The sequence below is a fragment of the Poecilia latipinna genome, unplaced genomic scaffold (assembly GCF_001443285.1).
Source record: "Poecilia latipinna isolate Pla-1442-1.1 unplaced genomic scaffold, P_latipinna-1.0 Scaffold817, whole genome shotgun sequence".
Classification (NCBI taxonomy): Eukaryota; Metazoa; Chordata; class Actinopteri; order Cyprinodontiformes; family Poeciliidae; genus Poecilia; species Poecilia latipinna.
Window position 1 is genome coordinate 23,231 of NW_015113433.1, and position 16,923 is coordinate 40,153.

A 16,923-nucleotide genomic window follows, 5' to 3' on the forward strand; every position below is an offset into this window, starting at 1 on the left:
TGACCGGTGACCGATCGATCGGCACACCTCTATAAATTAGGGAAAATGTTGTTCAATGGTGATGTTACTGTTATATAGCTGTCTGAATATATTATTGACATGCAAAGTGTGCATCTATATGCTCTTGAAATATTTAAGCCAACAAAATCTGCTATGCAGTATTTTGCAGTTCGTCTTGTCTAAACTGACAGTTATTAAATATATATTTTTGAAAATAAGTGTTTATGGTATTTCCTACAACAATCGATCATCTGGAAAAACATCTAATCTGTTCTAAGTGTTTGCTGATTTTATTCTGGCAATAATAACTCGCTTTACACATCAGCTGTCCAGTTTCTCAGCTGAAAGCACAAAAACAGGATGAGGAGGCAGGAGAGACAAATGGGAGTGCTTTTCATGATCATTAGTTGCAAAGAGAGGCCAGTGGGTATAAAAAAAAATAAACAAAGGAGAAGCATGAGCGTGTGGGTGGGGGGGGGAACAAGGATGGAATTTTGGGCACATTTAACTATTTTTAAATGCAAAATAAAGAGAATTAAAGAGAATCAACATATCTTCTTCGCACATTAGAAGAAGAAATGTTGATTTCTTCTTCTTCTCCTTACTAGCTCAGCAGCAGAGCTAGTGAGTTAGCTCTGCTACTCACTAAACTCATTAACAACAATCAAACCCAAGCATTATTACATTTTATTCACACAATGCTAAATGAAAAAGACTTGAGACAATAGATTAGCTAAAATATATTAGGGAGCAACATTAAAGTTTTTAAATAAAGCATTATCTGCAACAGCTCCATGAATTAAACTGGTAAAAATGAACAACAAACTGATGGAAAAGCCTTGTAAAAATTCCAGCAACAATTCATGCCAAACAAGAAAACAAGAGAGGAGAAGAAAACAGGAGCAACAGAGAGGAACAGAGAGAAAGAGTCCAGGCTGATAACATTCCACTAGAAAGAAAAAAAAAACTCACTAAGAGTACAATACAACCTCTCTGTGCAAACTATAATGAGCTGATAGGATAAGAATTTGGCCAGTCTCACACTTGACATCACTTGTGACATATAGGTAATAAAAATCAGTTTTACACTGCTAAGGAGTTCTGCATGTCTGAGAGTTTTGGGGCTTTTGTACCAGAGAGGAATCCACACATTGTTTCCAACAGTATGTCACAAATATAATTTGTTGCTTTTTCGGTACATTTGGAAAAGTTGCTAAAGATAACAGGTTGAAGGAATCTTTGAAATTATAAAACTAGTTTTGAATGCTAAAAAGCAAAACTATTGTTCCTAAACTCAATCTATGTTTTTGAATCCTCCATCTGTAAACACTCTTCATGCTTGACTTAGTGTCTAAATTCAAGTATCTAAAAATTTTGATTCATTTTCAAAAATACCAACACAACTTTGTAATCTGCTTCAGAATAAAAATTTGTCTTTAAAAGCACAAATTAAACACGCATCTGCCATTATTAAGTCTTTGACACTTGCAGAAACCCTGATGTAATTTTTTATGAAGCAATGAGGTAAATTTAGCCTCTTTAGACACTTGTAGTCAATGACGTTCTTAGACTGCGCCTGATGTTCTTAGAACATCTTGCGCTAACAACTGTATGTCGTTAGCTAACAACTGTTAGCTAATGACATATTTGTTTATGTATAAATAAACAAAAAACATGTATGTTTTAGTTTTACTTCTATAGACCACCATTAAATTTACACAAATATATGAGGGAAGCCTCCACAGAGCTCTACTTCAGCTCAGACAGAGAAAAGGAAAAACTAATTTGGTACAAGATGGAAATAAAGAACAAGAAGGAGAGTTATGGGATGGGATGATGAGTCCAACATGTCATGTGATGCTGTCATGTGCTCTTAGGAGAGGATCATGGAATTACAGGTGATCAGCAGTGCTTCAACACACTCACACACTCCAGAGGCTTAACTGGACTGCTCTACTGACACAGGTACACATTGGTCACCAGTACACTCCTGTCATTTTTCCCAGGAATAACTGTCTCATATCAGCTTGAGAATATCTTTTGCAAGAGTTTTAATTAATAACTCAGCCTTAACTGACTGTGTAGAAAAAAAACCAGCAGACAAACCAACAGGGAAAGATGGAAATTAACCCAATACATCAGTTTTTTAGAACAAAGTCTAATTCTATTATTTATTATTTATCTGCACCACACATGAATGTCTCACTGTCTGGGCACAACTTGGAGCAAACTCCTTACCGGCAGGTCAACGCTGACATCCGTCCCATCCAGTAAGGAAACCCGGCAGGTGATGATAGACGTTGCGTCTCCGGCTGCAGGGATGTGTGTCGTGGCCCGCTGTGCTTCTCGTAAACGGGTTTTCTCGGCGTGTTTGCGGATGGAGCGCCGGCCTAAAGTCCTGCGCAGGAAACTCAGCATGATGGGTGAGGAACAGAACAACAGGACCACACCTGTTGATGAAGAATGAAATTGGTAAGAAAGTAGCTGTGTGTCACTGATTATTAGTCCCTGGAAACAGTGGAAAGTTGCAGATTTCAGGGTCTAGAAATACAATTTATCAGGCTGGGTTTTATTTTCTACACATTCTACTAATCATAAAACAACATTATACAAAACATGATAAGCCTGTTACAAATTCACAATAAGCAACAAATCAATTAACAGCATGATGAAATGAGATCAATGATTTACAGTTGGACAACAATTATTAAACAGATGCTCCTCTTTTATTACATTTGCCTGTTCTGCCTGTCTAAACTGAATGATTATTGTTTTATGAAATGCAATTTTGGTTACATAATCCATTTTAATTATTGTCATTTTGGTTATTTTGTTTGGTTATTTGGACATTTAAAATGTTTTACAATTCCAGTGTTAAATGTGCAGGAAGTTTATTTTTTAGCATTTGAAACCTTTAGAGGCTGAAAAATACAACAAACGGGGGCAAGGCTTCGCTATCCAGTGGGACAAATACCCTAAACATTCAACCAGAGCAACAATTAAGTACTTTACATGAAATCATATCCAAAGTCCAGATGTCAAAAACTGAGAATGTTTGACAAGTCAAAGTTAGCTCTTTCAAGTCTTGTCCAAACTGGATTGAACAATTGAGTATCTTCTTCATAACAGAGTGTCTTCAGTCAGAGGCTTCATCAAAGTCGCTGTAATACAGACCACCACAGGAGATCCCTCCTCCACAGCCATTAGCATCTACAACAATTCTAAAGAAAGGTACGAGTTACAGCAACATTTATCTTGCTTCTCCGATAAATTAAGTATTTTGAATTTAAATTGATAGAATACGTATCAGTCAAAGACATTTTATAGGAATCTGTAATATACAATAATTGATTCAAGGGGAGAAATATCTAAATATTTTAAATGTGGCCAGGAGGCTGTAGTCCAGATTCCTTCAAAAATAAAGGCTGAATATCCCTTTACTCAAGTGCTGAATGAGCAGATGTCCTATCGGACATCGGGTCCTAACTTCAGCGTCAAAAACTAAAACCCAACGGAAAAAATACATCTTTAATTCCACGATTTATTACGTTTTCAAAACTATTTGAGTAAGCCCCCGGCAAATAAACGCAGATTTAATTGCGTATTGTCCATCTCAAGTTCGCAATCAGCAAATGCCCGCCGCTTTTTTCCCCTCCGAGCAACCGAGCTCTTCTTCAAAAAGTCTGGAACATTCCCTCACATTTTAATCTTAAATTGAAACAACGATTGGGAAGTAACCGTTTAATCCTAGCGACACCTGTAACGGTCAGGGCCTGAAGTACCTGAATATAAGCAACAGGTGGGCACTTGTTTTATCACACCGGCTGACGGCTGCAGATAGAACTAGTCGAATAGAAGAGACTCCGAACGTGCTCCGCTACAACAAAACAAACACCACCGTTAGCTCCCGGAGCTCACTGACTGACACACACTTGGATACTTACAAAAAAAGCCTCCTGGTAAAGAATTCACGGGGAAAGCACGTCCGCTTGCATTGTACTCCGCTAAAGTGGAAGTTTGTATAGTCCCATACTCTGTAACTTAGCTTTATTCTGTCAATTTCTCCGCTTTTTCTTTATCAAACCGCCGTCCTCCCTCCACAGGATAATTTTCCTCACAGTCCTAACAAAAAAGTAGGAGTCGAGCTCTCCTCAGGAAGTGACGTCAGGACAAATCCAGAACAAATTAAAAAAAATCGAATTAGCATATTTAAAGAGACAAACCCTTTCCCCGCTTTCGGACGTTATTTGTTTTATTTTCTAACTACAAATAATTATAAAATTGTACTAATAGTAATATCTGTATCTGGAAGAATTTCTGCTCAAGAAGTTATGATGGTATACTTTCAGCGCACAGTCACTGAGCAGGATTCATAAAAAGAAAAGCTCTTAATACAGCCATGATTAAAATATTTACAAAATAGAATAGAAATGCTTCAATTGCATTGAAAAGGCATTTCCTTTCTGTTTATTGAATTTTAGCCACAAATTATGTGCATCAGATTCATGTGGCAGCAGCACCTTCTACTGATCAACTGAAGGAATCACTCTTTAGACATCTCTGGATGGTTTCTGAAGGAGGTTGATGCCCTCATTGTATTTATTTAAATCAGTACATTGCTCTAGTTATTTATAAGATAAAATAATAATAAAAAAAATATTTAGTGTTTAGTAACTACTTGCTTAGTGTGAGTGTGAGTCATTGCTCTAGATCTAGACATTAATTTATTCCTTGATTTTTATTTGCTTTGCTTCAAATGACTTAGACTTCTTTAATTTAATAACAATTTGGAAACTAATTGTATAAGAGTATTAAATAATATCAATCCTGGGTTGTTTGGTTAAACAGTACTTGAAAGGACTAATGGGTCAGATATGTCTTTTGTAGATGCAGAATCAATATTTTGGCCAAAAATAGTAATAACAACAACAACAACAACAACAACAATAATAATAATAATAATAATAATAATAATAATAATTATTATTATTATTATTATTATTATTATTATTATTATTATTATTATTATTATTATTATTATTATAATAATAATAATTATTATTATTATTATTATTATTATTATTATATAACTTGAGATTATACCAAGCATTCAAAACATCACAACTCCAAACAAATAAAGTTTGGATTATTAATGGATTCTTGTTTGGAGAATATGTATCCTGACACTTACCTGACCGCTTACAGCTTCCAAAGTAATTTAAACCAAACTCCCAAGTCAAAATTGACAAGGAGTATGAATGAGTTAAAAAATAATAGTCTAACCTATTTGGGGCCCTAATTGTGTATATTCCACATTGGTCCCCCTTTCTGTTAATTTGAAACACCTTTCTTCAAATATTTTATATTTAATATATCTGAAGTTGTGTGATTTATCCCTATAAAATATCTAGATATGCTGTTCAACCACAGATATTTGCTTTATAAATCAAGGGGTCCATGTTTTTTTGTAATTAATTGAAGTCTTCAGTTGTGATCCAATGTTTCTCATGAGCTGATGGATGTTGCCTAACCTGATTTTTATAGTCTGGAAAAGCAATGTGATCTGAAGCCACATCTCCATGCTTTGACAGACAAGCTTTAATTGTTCAGAATCAAGCTTATAGACATGTCCAAAGCACCGTAAAACCATAATACCAGATAAAAAACAAGCAACTGAGGACAAAAGCTTCTTTTTATGACACAGGTAGGAAATAAACCAAAGGTTATAATACGGTAAAACACTTTGTGGTTCATTAAATATATACACTTGCTGTTTTAGATTGAAATAAAACAAACAAAACTTTGAATTACACAGCATTTGTGTCACATTTGGAATCATCCAAATAAAAATAAAACCATTTTTCTGCTCACAAATGATTTTCCCTTTTATTTTAAAGTTTTTTTTCATATACAACATTGTATTTACATGGTCTAGTAATATTTACACAAAATGAACAAGTGGCACTGTGTCATTAGGAGTTCTCTTCTTTGTTCTTTACAGGTGTCTCATTTTCAAAGAAAAACAACGATAAATTAAGAATAAAAGTACTTATTTTAACAATGCTTTACGTGTCTTAGATCTGCTTTTTATGTTCAGTAGCACTACCTGCCCACCCATCCTCTCTACAAAGTGCTGTCCCCTTCTCCTAACCAATTAAAACTGATATTAGTTTTTTACAAAAATACAACAAACTGAAACCCTCACCACATCTCGTCTCCTCCCGACTTCTATCAATCAGTACCTTAAACTCCCACTTAAATTATAAAATTCCCGACAAATTATGGAGATTTTTCCGCTTTTGTTCAGTTTCTTTTTTAAGCTGATTTGCAGCTTTAAGCTCTCTCTCTCTCTCATACACACACGCACATCAACAAAAACTGTTAAAACCAGTTCTTTAGCAAGACATTGATTAGCTGGTTTAAAACTGAGCTGTGCTTCTGGACCCGGCGTACTCTGCTCAGATGTGTCGTTTTGCCTTGAGGCCATGCAGAGAGAGTGGGATCTGTGTACAATGAACCGAAAACAGAGGCATCTGGGTGGAAAGAATGAGGAGAATGGATGCTGTGTGGGCTATGCAGAGATGACTGAAGGATGCTGGGCTGAATTTGGGAAGGTGACACACTAGAGGGAAAGCTTAAGCAATAAATAAAAAGTGGAAGAGGATGGCAGCTCTCTGAAAAAGGAGGATTCAAACACTGTAAATATTTTCTCAAGCAAGACTGAGGTGGATTCGGATGCATTTTTCCAATTTTGTGCAAAGAGGAGGTGAATATTCAAAAGTTTATGAACATTTTAAGTTTTAAAATGTTTTTGGTTCAATTTACAACGAAGGAACTCAATGTAATTGGTATTTTTAAACAATAGGCCAATACAAAGTTGTGCATAATTGACAAGAAGAAGAAAAATTATGCATGGTTATCAGAGTGATTAAAGGTGATCAGAAAATAAGAGAAAGTTAGATACTTTCTTTAAGTAGAGTTACTTGTGTAACTTCAGCAGAGTATAATTTCCGTCTTTATTCAGGACTCTGTAGTTTATTAAAGAACGCTCAAGAACAAACTGGAGGCAAAAAGAAAGTCATCCCATCTGCGATTTGGAAACAAGTGGAAGAAGGTGAGCCAGCTTAAGCTGAATATTTTAGCTTACGGGTGAAAAAAACATAATACTGTAAATATGGTAAACCTGGGTGGTGGAAGTGTTATGCTGTGGGCTTGCTTTTCTGAAACTGAGACAAGGGAGCTGGTTGAGGCTGATTGGAAAATAGACAGAGCTGTTTAAATCCTGTTCAAAAATGGCCCAGTCAAAGTCTAGACCTATTTACAATTGAGAAAATTGTTTTCTTCTAGGTCTAAGGTCTAAAAAATAATCTTCACAGACCCTCCCATCCCTCTTTTTGAGCTTCAGTTGATTTGAAAAGAAGAATTTACTCCCCATGTTTGCACAAAAACAACCTAAAATACTAGTAGCAGTAAGTGAAGGGAGAGTTGTAGTATTTACCAAGATGCATACAAATAAACACCACAGTTATCTTTTTTTAAATAAATGAAACCCATGCATCCTTTTACTTCAACTTTAAACCGGTGCATTTCTAATCCAAAAAACAAATTGACATTTGTTTTTTGATTTTAAAGGGGGAAAATAATGAAAATAATTTTTATTTTGCAAGTCCTCTGAAGAAAGGAGACAGAGCAACACAAATAAGACTTCACACACACATACACACACACACACACACCCCAAAGCAGCACAGAGCTGCAGGGGTTTCCAGAAAAATCCATGAGTTAATCAGATCAAAAAAATAACTTACCAAACTCTCAAAAAATCTAGTGAGGTAAAAATGAGTCATTTCTCTTTTTCATCACTCAAACACAATTGATGTAAAACGCTCTGGAGAAGATAAGATGGAAAAATGATTATGTGTAATGTTTGTGCTGCCTCTGAAGTCTTTCCTGTCAACTAAGCTCCTGTTTGCCACAACCCAGTTCAAAACAGGTAGAGTTTCACTCACCCCTTCTTTTAAAGGCTGAGATCAGCTCACTGTAACTACTTCTGTTGATGCGCCTCAAAAACAAACAAATACTGATTGCATAAAACTTGTAGCAGCTTTTCAACCACCTCTGAAACAAAACAAAAAAAAAAAGAAAAAAAAAAAAGAAAAATGCATGAAATACCTGGAAGTATCTGTGTGGCAAAACTCATTTTGATCAGACAGAAGATTTTCTTCTGGAATGATGCAGGGCTTTCCTGTTGGTGTCTGGCTCAAGGACACTTCAGCAGGAACACTGACAGGATAAAAAAACGAGAAATGATCCCAGTTGTTGAGTTCAGATTCTAGCTCAGGTAACTATTTCTCTTTCTGCCTGAATACTGCTGTGAAATTAAATAAAGATCTCCACTAAACAAAGGCCCTGAGGACTGCAAACTATGAATGTGTGTGTGCCTGTGTGTGTCCAAGCTCAAAAACACAGAGCATGAGAAAGTACCCAACCTGCCACAGCATTGGGTGAAAGAGGTGAAAAAGTGCTTTCAGCCATCCACCTGTGAGTCTATGCTGTCAAAAATGTAGACAAGAAAAGCGGAGAAAGATTTCAAATCAAATACAATAAATTAAATCACTGCGTTTTTTTTCCCCCTTTAAAAACCCCAAAAAAAAAAAAAAAAAAAAAAAAAAAACCTCAAACAAAACGGAGCAGGGGGCGTAACACTATTTCACTAGCTAAGATTTAATCAGGAAAGCATGAAGTTCTAGACTCGTACAAACAAACAGAACATACAGCTTTTTTTTGTTGAGTGGACAGGGTTTGACACAAACTAAAACACAATAAATACTCTGTCTGAGGAACAAAAGATAAGATTTCTTTCTGTATCAGCTAAAAGGACTTTAAAAAAGGCAGGTCCGTATGGCAGACTCGCTTAGAAGAGGACAGGATGACCCCTCTGGGTTAAAAGAAGAAGAAAAAAAACAACAAAAATGAAGGTCGGGACAGCTTTTCATCCATGGGGAAGCCCCTCCCCTTCGGACTTATGGCACTACAGCAATTTCCCAATCCAAACTTTATTTTTTCGTACTTTTTTTTATTCTTTGTACACTTGTCTTCTAACCCTGATCATAAAACACCCCGTCACTGTACCTATTCAACACAGCTGGATTTCTGTTTAGTTTTTTTTTTTTTTGTTGTCGTTTCAGTTCAGCGTTTTCATGTTTGTCCTTTTTTTCCGTTTTTATCGGCATAAAGTGCAACAGTGCTTCTGTTTTCTCCTCCTCCTGGCGACTTCCATGCTGAGGTCAGGGGTCAGCAGGAACGGGATCCGGATCTGGGTTCGCGCTGGTCTCGCTCGTCACGCTGGTGCAGCTCGCGACGCTCGGCTCCTCCTCCTCCTCTTCCGTCACTTCCCCCACGTCCAACACCTCTACTTCCTCGTCGTCGTCCTCATCCTCCTCGTCCAGGCCTCCCTCCAGAAGCTCCACCACAGCTGCCTCTGCTTCCTCTTCCACTTTCTCCGACTCTCTTCCGTCCTCTTTCTTCGCTTCCTTCTTCGTTTCCTCCTCAGCCTTTTCCTCCCTCGGCTTCTCCTTCAGCTGGTAGACGGCCGCTGCTTGGGGCTTGAACAGACCTTCATCGTACACTTTCAAGATGGCCTCGCACACAAAGCGGTACTGGCTCTGAGTAGAAAAAAAGCACAAAAACAGAAGAGAACATTAAAAGCACTGTTCTGTTTACAAGGGCCCTGCGTCCCATCATTTAGGTTCATTTTTAATATGAAATACTACATTACACTGTGAATTTATGGCAAGTATTTTCACAGCAGGAAAGATTTAAATATAGAACCTGCAAAATCCAGAAACTGGGATGGATAGATGGACATTAAACAAAGAAAGAATTATGTATAAAAGGGAAGAGGAAAGAGACACAAAAGGAAGGGAGCAAGTAAGGAAGGACACAAAAGACCCAAGAAGGAAAACAAAATAGAAAGAAAGGACACAAAAGGAAAAACACAAGGAAAAAAGAGAGGTAAGATCCAAGTAAGAAGGCAAGATATAAAGAAGAGAAATAAGGAAGGCTATAAGAAAGATAAAAAGGGAGAACATGAGGATGGAAAAGAGGTACAACAAAGAGGGAAAGAAACCAAAGACCCAAAGAAGAAGGAAATTAAGAAATAAATGAAGGAACAAAGGACACAAAGGAGGAAAACAGGGGAAGAACAAAGGAAACAAAGAAGGATGCACTCAGGAGGAAGCAGCTGCGCGATCACAATGGCCACTCTACTTACTGGTGTTTGTATCATCATGGCCCTCTGATCTCTCATGGTTCTGACAATATCCAGAGGATACACAGGCTGGCCACACTCCATCAGACACAATGATGTCTCCATGGTGATCAGAACCCCAGTTCGACCAATCCCAGCGCTGGGAAAAAAAAGATAAAACAGAAGAATGGAAAGAAATTAAATTCTCTTTAACCTCTTAGGTGGCTAAATATTAGGTTATGATCTTTTTATTAAAATGATGTTTTAATGTTCATTTTGACAAAACTGTTCTTTGAGTGAAAATCGATTTGTTGTGATAAAAAAAACATCTTGATTTCACACTAACTAACTAACTAACTAACTAACTAACTAACTAACTAACTAACTAACTAACTAACTAACTAACTAACTAACTAACTAACTAACTAACCCTCTAGCGTTTCTGACAGTATTTTTGTAGTACAGAATGTTTATCCGCTCAGATCATGAGGCTGTGTGAGCTTTCAGATCATGCAGCTGGAATTGTGGAATCAAAGGGGCGTGGTTTATAACTCCCTGCCTTAATCTGTGGGGGATTTCCCACTGTGCCTGACATCTGGTGTAAAGTGTTTAAGCTGTTTGGTTTTTGGTTGACATGGCTTATCTTGTTCCAACATCATCACTCTGTTAACTTAAACATTTTAAACAACAAAATTGTACCAAAAAAATTTGTGGTTCTATTAAAAACAATGTTGCAGTCCTGACTTTTTACCAACATGTTATAAGAACCCTTCCAAAATGCAATAATTGGTCATATTTTTTTTAAAACTAATATTTAATATGCTCTTCTAGAACAATGGCCGCTTGATGGTATATACTGCCATTCCTTGCCATATTTTTTAAGACTGCACATTCTCCTTAGGATGAATTAGCAGGTCTATCTCTGGAATGATGAAATGATTAGCAGCTGTCCTAAATGTTGTCCACCTATTTATAACTTTGTCTCTGCAGAACAGTTGATTTTTGATTGTTTGTAATGAATCGTATAACCCATAGGCGGTTCTAGACACAGGCCAACAGAAGTGGCTTTTTGACTCACATATATTAAAAATGATGAAATATTGCCCTGTAGCCAGCAATTTATTCACATATATGTACATTTATTATTATTGATACTTTAATTAAAGATGAATTGTCCAAGTTTATATCATTGGGGTTAGGGGCGGCGATCAGATGTTCGCATACACCTCAGAAAGTATGTAGTTGCGCCCCTGCCAACACCTATGCTCCAGACCAGCAAACTACTAAAATGTCAAAGTTGATAGAAATCCAACAAGGACATTGCATACATTTCAAGTGTTCTACCTTATTTGACTTTTCTTTTACCAATATATGCCAAATTATGTCATGTCCAATAAGATTTTATTTTTAAACAGGGGAAGTGCTTTAATTTTCACATCACTTGGAAAAGAAAATGACTTGAAAATGATTGAAGATGAAAGATATTTAAGTACAATACATGTCTGCCTTCCTACTGTCATTATTCAGAGATTGTCTACCTGCAGTGCACCACCATTGGCTGGTCCTGTCCGGCCCGTTTGCTTCGTACCAGAGCCACAAAGTCCAGGAAATCGGTAGAGTCATCAGGAACGCCGTGGTCCGGCCAAGCCAGGTACTGGAGCTGAGTGAGCTCTCTCTGCTGTTCACTCTGGGGGGAAAAAAAAAACACCACATAAAATTACTAGACAAATAAAAAAGACTTTGTTTTTCAGGATATGCTCTATTGAGATGTGAGTAGATACAGCAGATAGAGTCTAAAGTTCAGAATCGCATCATCAGAAGCACGGATCCATTAAAACGCCCATGCGCGGTACTAAAGCCAACTTTTCATTTACATATTCCCTATTTTGTAAACAAAACATTATTCATCCCACTCCTCGTTCCTCCAGTTAGTTCATCTTTTCGCTCTCTCTCTCTTCCTGCAGCGTGACCGACTGTGGTGGTTGCGTTGTCATGGCAACCAGTTCCCACAGCATGAGACCGGCGCTCAGCAGTGGGATCCAGAAAAAGAACAGCCCACACTGGTCACTATGGCAACACACCTCTTCGGGGTTCTCAGCAGGCTGAATGCACCTCGTTTCTAAGTCTGTTTGGTTCAATGACTGTGTGTGTGTGTGTGTGTGTGTGTGTGTGTGTGTGTGTGTGTGTGTGTGTGTGTGTGTGTGTGTGTGTGTGCGTGCGTGTGTTGTGTTACCTGTGAGTGAGTGAGAGTCATCTCCCGCACCAGGAAGGCGGAGTTGCCCTCTTCGTTGTGGCACGTGACTTTAAAGTCTCCGTAGGTGGCGCTGCTGTCTGGGTTGGGCCAGTACTGGTGACACTTCACCTGTAAACACAGACGGAAGGTTCCGGTCAGATCTGTGCGCCGAACGGATTATTCTGAGAGCCTGCAGGTGTCAACACTGCTTCTGGAGCGTTCGATGTTGTTACGCAACGCCGGTTTCACTCTTTCTTGAGTTTGTTCCATGGAAACTGAATGAATGAAGAGATGCAGCAAAGATAAAGCTCCAGTCTCCAACTAAATATTTTGGAAAAGGGAGAAAATAAATGAGGCAGGCAATTCATATGAGACAGGCATGAGAAGTTTAGACTTTTAGAAATGGACAATTAAATCCACCGAGTACAAAGAATGGATGGATGGACAATAGAAAAAGGGATGAACAGATAACAGAAAATGAATGAATGAATGAATGAATGAATGAATGGATGGATGGATGGATGGATGGATGGATGGATGGATGGATGGATGGATGGATGGATGGACAGACAGGATTTAAACAGCTTTGTCTATTCTCTAGACAGGACGGATCCTGTCTAGAAACATTTCTCTTTTTTATACTCTAAACTCTCTGGTATAAACTCACTTCACACTGAAACAAAACCTGGAAGCTGAAATCAAATCTCCAGTAGAAGCGTCATGGTGTTTTGGTATGTAGGTGTCACGTACCCTGCCCCTCTCCACCTGTGTGGTCAGCATGACCACCATCGACGAGCCCTGCTCCCAAGTCATCCGCCAGAAGTCAGGGCAGGTGTTGGGCAGTGGGCCCTGGCACGCTATGTAGCGGTTTATCAGGCTGGACGCAGGAATCTCCATCTGCACAGAGGAAAACATCATGCAGCAGAAAACGTCAGAAAGAATGTCAACGTATCGCTTTGTCACAGCTGAGCTACAATGAAAACATATGAAAGATGCTTACATTGATGTAGTTTGCATTTATGTAGTCGTCTGTGCTTTTCAGTACGACCCGTGTGGCATCATCTGTTAGAGAATAAAAGGAGTGAGGCTACACAGTTAGTAGGGATGAAATTATTAATCGTGATTACTTGATTATTGAAATAATGCTCAACTAATTTAGTAATCCATTAATCATTAACTGGAGGATGCAGACTAAAAAAAACTAATTTTCTGAAAGAACAATGAACTCAGAGCAGTAATTAGGGAAAAACTGTACAACAATATATACATTTTACATTTTTGTGTGTTGTATTTGTTCCTGCCTCTAGCCCTTGAAAAGTAGATTTTAATTTCAATGGATTTGTATTCTGGTAAAATAAAAGTTGAATAAAAATAAAAAACAAGATGAAAAATCTTTATCTGTAAACTCATACTAAGCATCTTTTGTTAATAAACTATTAATTTGTTAATCCCCCAAAAAATTCACCAGATTATCCCTATACTGTACTGATGCTAAGTCAAGCAGAAAGCTTTTCATGTGCTGATGTTAGAAGTATTTTCTTGGCAGATGAAAAATCCTTTGCTGCAAATAATCAAGCATTCACTAAAGCAATGCTGTTACTGGATTTTAGGCAATAAAATATTTATTTTCTTATTTAAAAAAGGAATTAAATTATTTATTATTCATTCATATTCTATTATTTTATATCTAATATTGTGTAAAAAAAAAAAGGCTTTAGTGGTGAAATGAAAAATCTGCAGAATGTGGATTTTTTTTATCCCATTAATTTGATTAGCTGCAGCTCTAAAATTTAAGATGAAAACAAGCAGAGAAGGGAGCGAGTGTGAGGGGAGGAAGTAAGCAAACACGTACATGGGGAGATGTCTCTGTAGCGATTTTTGGAAACGTTCTGAGGTAATTTGGCACACAGCATGGTCATCCCCGGCCTCTTCCTGTACAGTTGCTGTGGGATCAAAGATGGAGATGATCAGCAGGATAAGCCTTTCCCTCTCCGATGCATGCGGCCAGTCTGACTGCGTGAACCGGCTCTCCTTACATCAAACTGAGCCAGAATGGCTCCACTACTCAGGCCTTCCTTCAGAGCCACCATGGAGTCCCTCAAGGCATGTTGGTCGAGCTGGGTGGGATCCTGCAGGGACTTCTCTGGGATGTACTGAAATTCCGGCTCGGAGTCGACCTTCTCTTCCACTACGTCGTAGATGGCTGGAAGACAGGGAAGCAAGTCACGCAACTTTTTCTGGAGCTCAAGATGAGAAGAAGAAAAGCATTTATATTTGTTGTATTAACGAGGTACCAGATTTTTTCTGCATCAGGCTGTAATGAAGGTTTCCAAGAGATACCGGTTTGAAGAAATCCATACATTTTAGGTTTCAAGTTGAGATGTCAGAAGAACCTCACTTTCACACACCATTTTAAATCCTTTCAGCTCAATTTTCTGGTTGATCAAAACAGATTGACTGATCCCTGGGCTTTGTGACGGCCACTGCAAAACATAGACTTTGTTGTCCTTAAGTATGCTAACAATACGGCTGATTTCTTAAAATGTTGCTTCAATTTTTTCCCCTTAGTGTGTTTGTTCTCTTGATGCCATCTATTTTGTGCAGCAAAACACCTTCCACAACATGATGCTGCCACCACCGTGCTTTGTATTTGTAAAGGTGAATGTAACAACAGTCATCATGGATAAATTGTTCAATTTTTGTCTTTTTTTTCCAGCCATATATTTAATTGTAAATACCTGGTTGCAGTTGTACAATTCCATAGCTATGATTGAAATGAGGCATTCATCCTGGTGTGAAGAACTCTTTCAAAATCCGTAGCTTAGCCTCAAACAGTCAAGTACGGCTGATCTTTCTGATTCTACCATCCTTTCTAACTTCTTTTATCAGCTGCTTTAAGCATACAGAAAAATAGGATTGGAGCTTTTTTAATAAAATCAGAACTACAGCATAAAACCTTTAACTTCTCTGTATTTTTTTAGGAGTACTTGAGTTCAGAAGCTTTGATTTTACTGTAAAAAATAATTTACCGTTCGGCCTGACCAGTAGGATGAGTTCTCCAGAGTGGCTTTCACAGCTGGCCTTGATGAACATCACCACCTGGTCATGGGTGTGGTCAGAGATGTCCCGCCCATTTATTAGAACCACCTGGTCCCCTTCATTAAGGCGAGGCACGCAGAGGTCGGCCTGAAAAGGCAGAAACAGGTAAGAAAATGATCCTTCATCGCCCTGAAAGGTTTCTGCTCAGATCTTTCAGTCGTTAACATACTGAGGTTCCCGGAGCCACTCTGGACACAATGATGGGCATCTTCTGGTCAGCTCCACCCTGGAGATAAACACACACACGTTAAAAGTCCAATAATTTTTATATATTTTTTTAAAGGCTGCAGACTAATAACTGATCCAGTAAACCACAGGATTAAAGCTAACCTTGACATTGAAGCCGAAACGTCCGTGTTCATCGGGCCTCATCTTGATCAGGACCAGATTATCGTGTGGGACGACTCCGTTCAGCTGAAAGCATCCATTAAAAACACAACACAGTTAGACTTGTATCCAAACAGACCCGCATTCGTTATAAATACTGAAGATGTGCGGGAGATCAAAGACATGAATGCGTCTAATTCGACCACAAGGGGGCAAAAAGTGACATAAAGCTGCATGACTGTTTTATAGCATTAAACATTTTCATTTTCATTTTAGCATTAACACCTTTTGAAGCATACTCTATGAGGTATTATTGTCAGATCAAAGGTAATTTTAAGGAATAAACAAGCTCTCTTTCTGCCATTGTCTTATACACAAAGCAGAAAATGTGTTGGAAAAAAATACATTTTAGCATTGCACAAAAAGAATAAGTATTTCCTGGAATACATTAGTCCTGTTATGTAACAAGCATATAAAAATAACTGCTATGCTGATGGGGGAAGATTTTATGAATTACTATAAAGTCGCTTCAATGTTTATGGTGAAAAACGTTCCGATAAATTAATATTTTAGACAAACTCAACCTTTAATTTGAGCTCACTTTCAAAGATTTCTTGAAGTCAATGCAACTGACAGTTTTTTTAAATTTAACTTTTGTTTTTGCGAAGTTATCAACGTGACAGTGATTACTAATTAATAATCTAAAACATTCTTGTTTTTTGTTTTGCGAACGTGACACAGAAACCCATTTCTCTGAGCAACTCTTAAAAAAAAGAAAGATAAATAAGAAAGTCAGATCTGTACTGATTTGTTTTAAGTTGTAAAAAGCCTTCAAGAAATAGGTACTTAACTAAAGTTGCCCTTATCTACAGTCAGAGAAAGTAAAGATAAGAAAAACTGGAACTGTCACAAACCAGGCAAAAACAAGGACTGATATTTATCTTGCCTAAACAGACAGAAAGTGTGGGAAAGCACTTCTTCTCCACTTTGAGCTGCAGTGTAGAATCTGTGATGC

At 37.7% G+C, this 16,923-nt stretch overlaps 2 protein-coding genes across 7 annotated transcripts in view; both read right to left on the reverse strand.

Moving 5' to 3' along the window:
• Nucleotides 1-4,164, reverse strand: part of epb41l5 (erythrocyte membrane protein band 4.1 like 5) — a 26,756-nt gene extending 22,592 nt beyond the window's left edge. For 4 of the 6 annotated variants that reach the window (XM_015047271.1, XM_015047270.1, XM_015047268.1 and 1 more), the window contains exons 1-2: nt 3,945-4,164; nt 2,239-2,450 (exon numbers count right to left, since the gene is read on the reverse strand). In XM_015047271.1, the coding sequence (XP_014902757.1) occupies nt 2,239-2,418 (180 nt within the window). In that variant the 5' untranslated portion in view covers nt 2,419-2,450; nt 3,945-4,164. The remainder of the gene's footprint in view (nt 1-2,238; nt 2,451-3,944) is intronic. The other 2 variants (XM_015047269.1, XM_015047272.1) reach the window with 1 other exon arrangement.
• A 4,467-nt stretch (nt 4,165-8,631) lies between these two features.
• Nucleotides 8,632-16,923, reverse strand: part of ptpn4a (protein tyrosine phosphatase non-receptor type 4a) — an 85,573-nt gene continuing 77,281 nt past the window's right edge. Inside the window, exons 17-27 of the mRNA XM_015047265.1 lie at nt 15,912-15,995; nt 15,751-15,807; nt 15,512-15,668; nt 14,519-14,685; nt 14,335-14,425; nt 13,483-13,544; nt 13,233-13,379; nt 12,483-12,611; nt 11,788-11,936; nt 10,274-10,409; nt 8,632-9,665 (exon numbers count right to left, since the gene is read on the reverse strand). Coding sequence (XP_014902751.1) covers nt 9,288-9,665; nt 10,274-10,409; nt 11,788-11,936; nt 12,483-12,611; nt 13,233-13,379; nt 13,483-13,544; nt 14,335-14,425; nt 14,519-14,685; nt 15,512-15,668; nt 15,751-15,807; nt 15,912-15,995 — 1,557 coding nt within the window. The 3' untranslated portion in view covers nt 8,632-9,287. The remainder of the gene's footprint in view (nt 9,666-10,273; nt 10,410-11,787; nt 11,937-12,482; nt 12,612-13,232; nt 13,380-13,482; nt 13,545-14,334; nt 14,426-14,518; nt 14,686-15,511; nt 15,669-15,750; nt 15,808-15,911; nt 15,996-16,923) is intronic.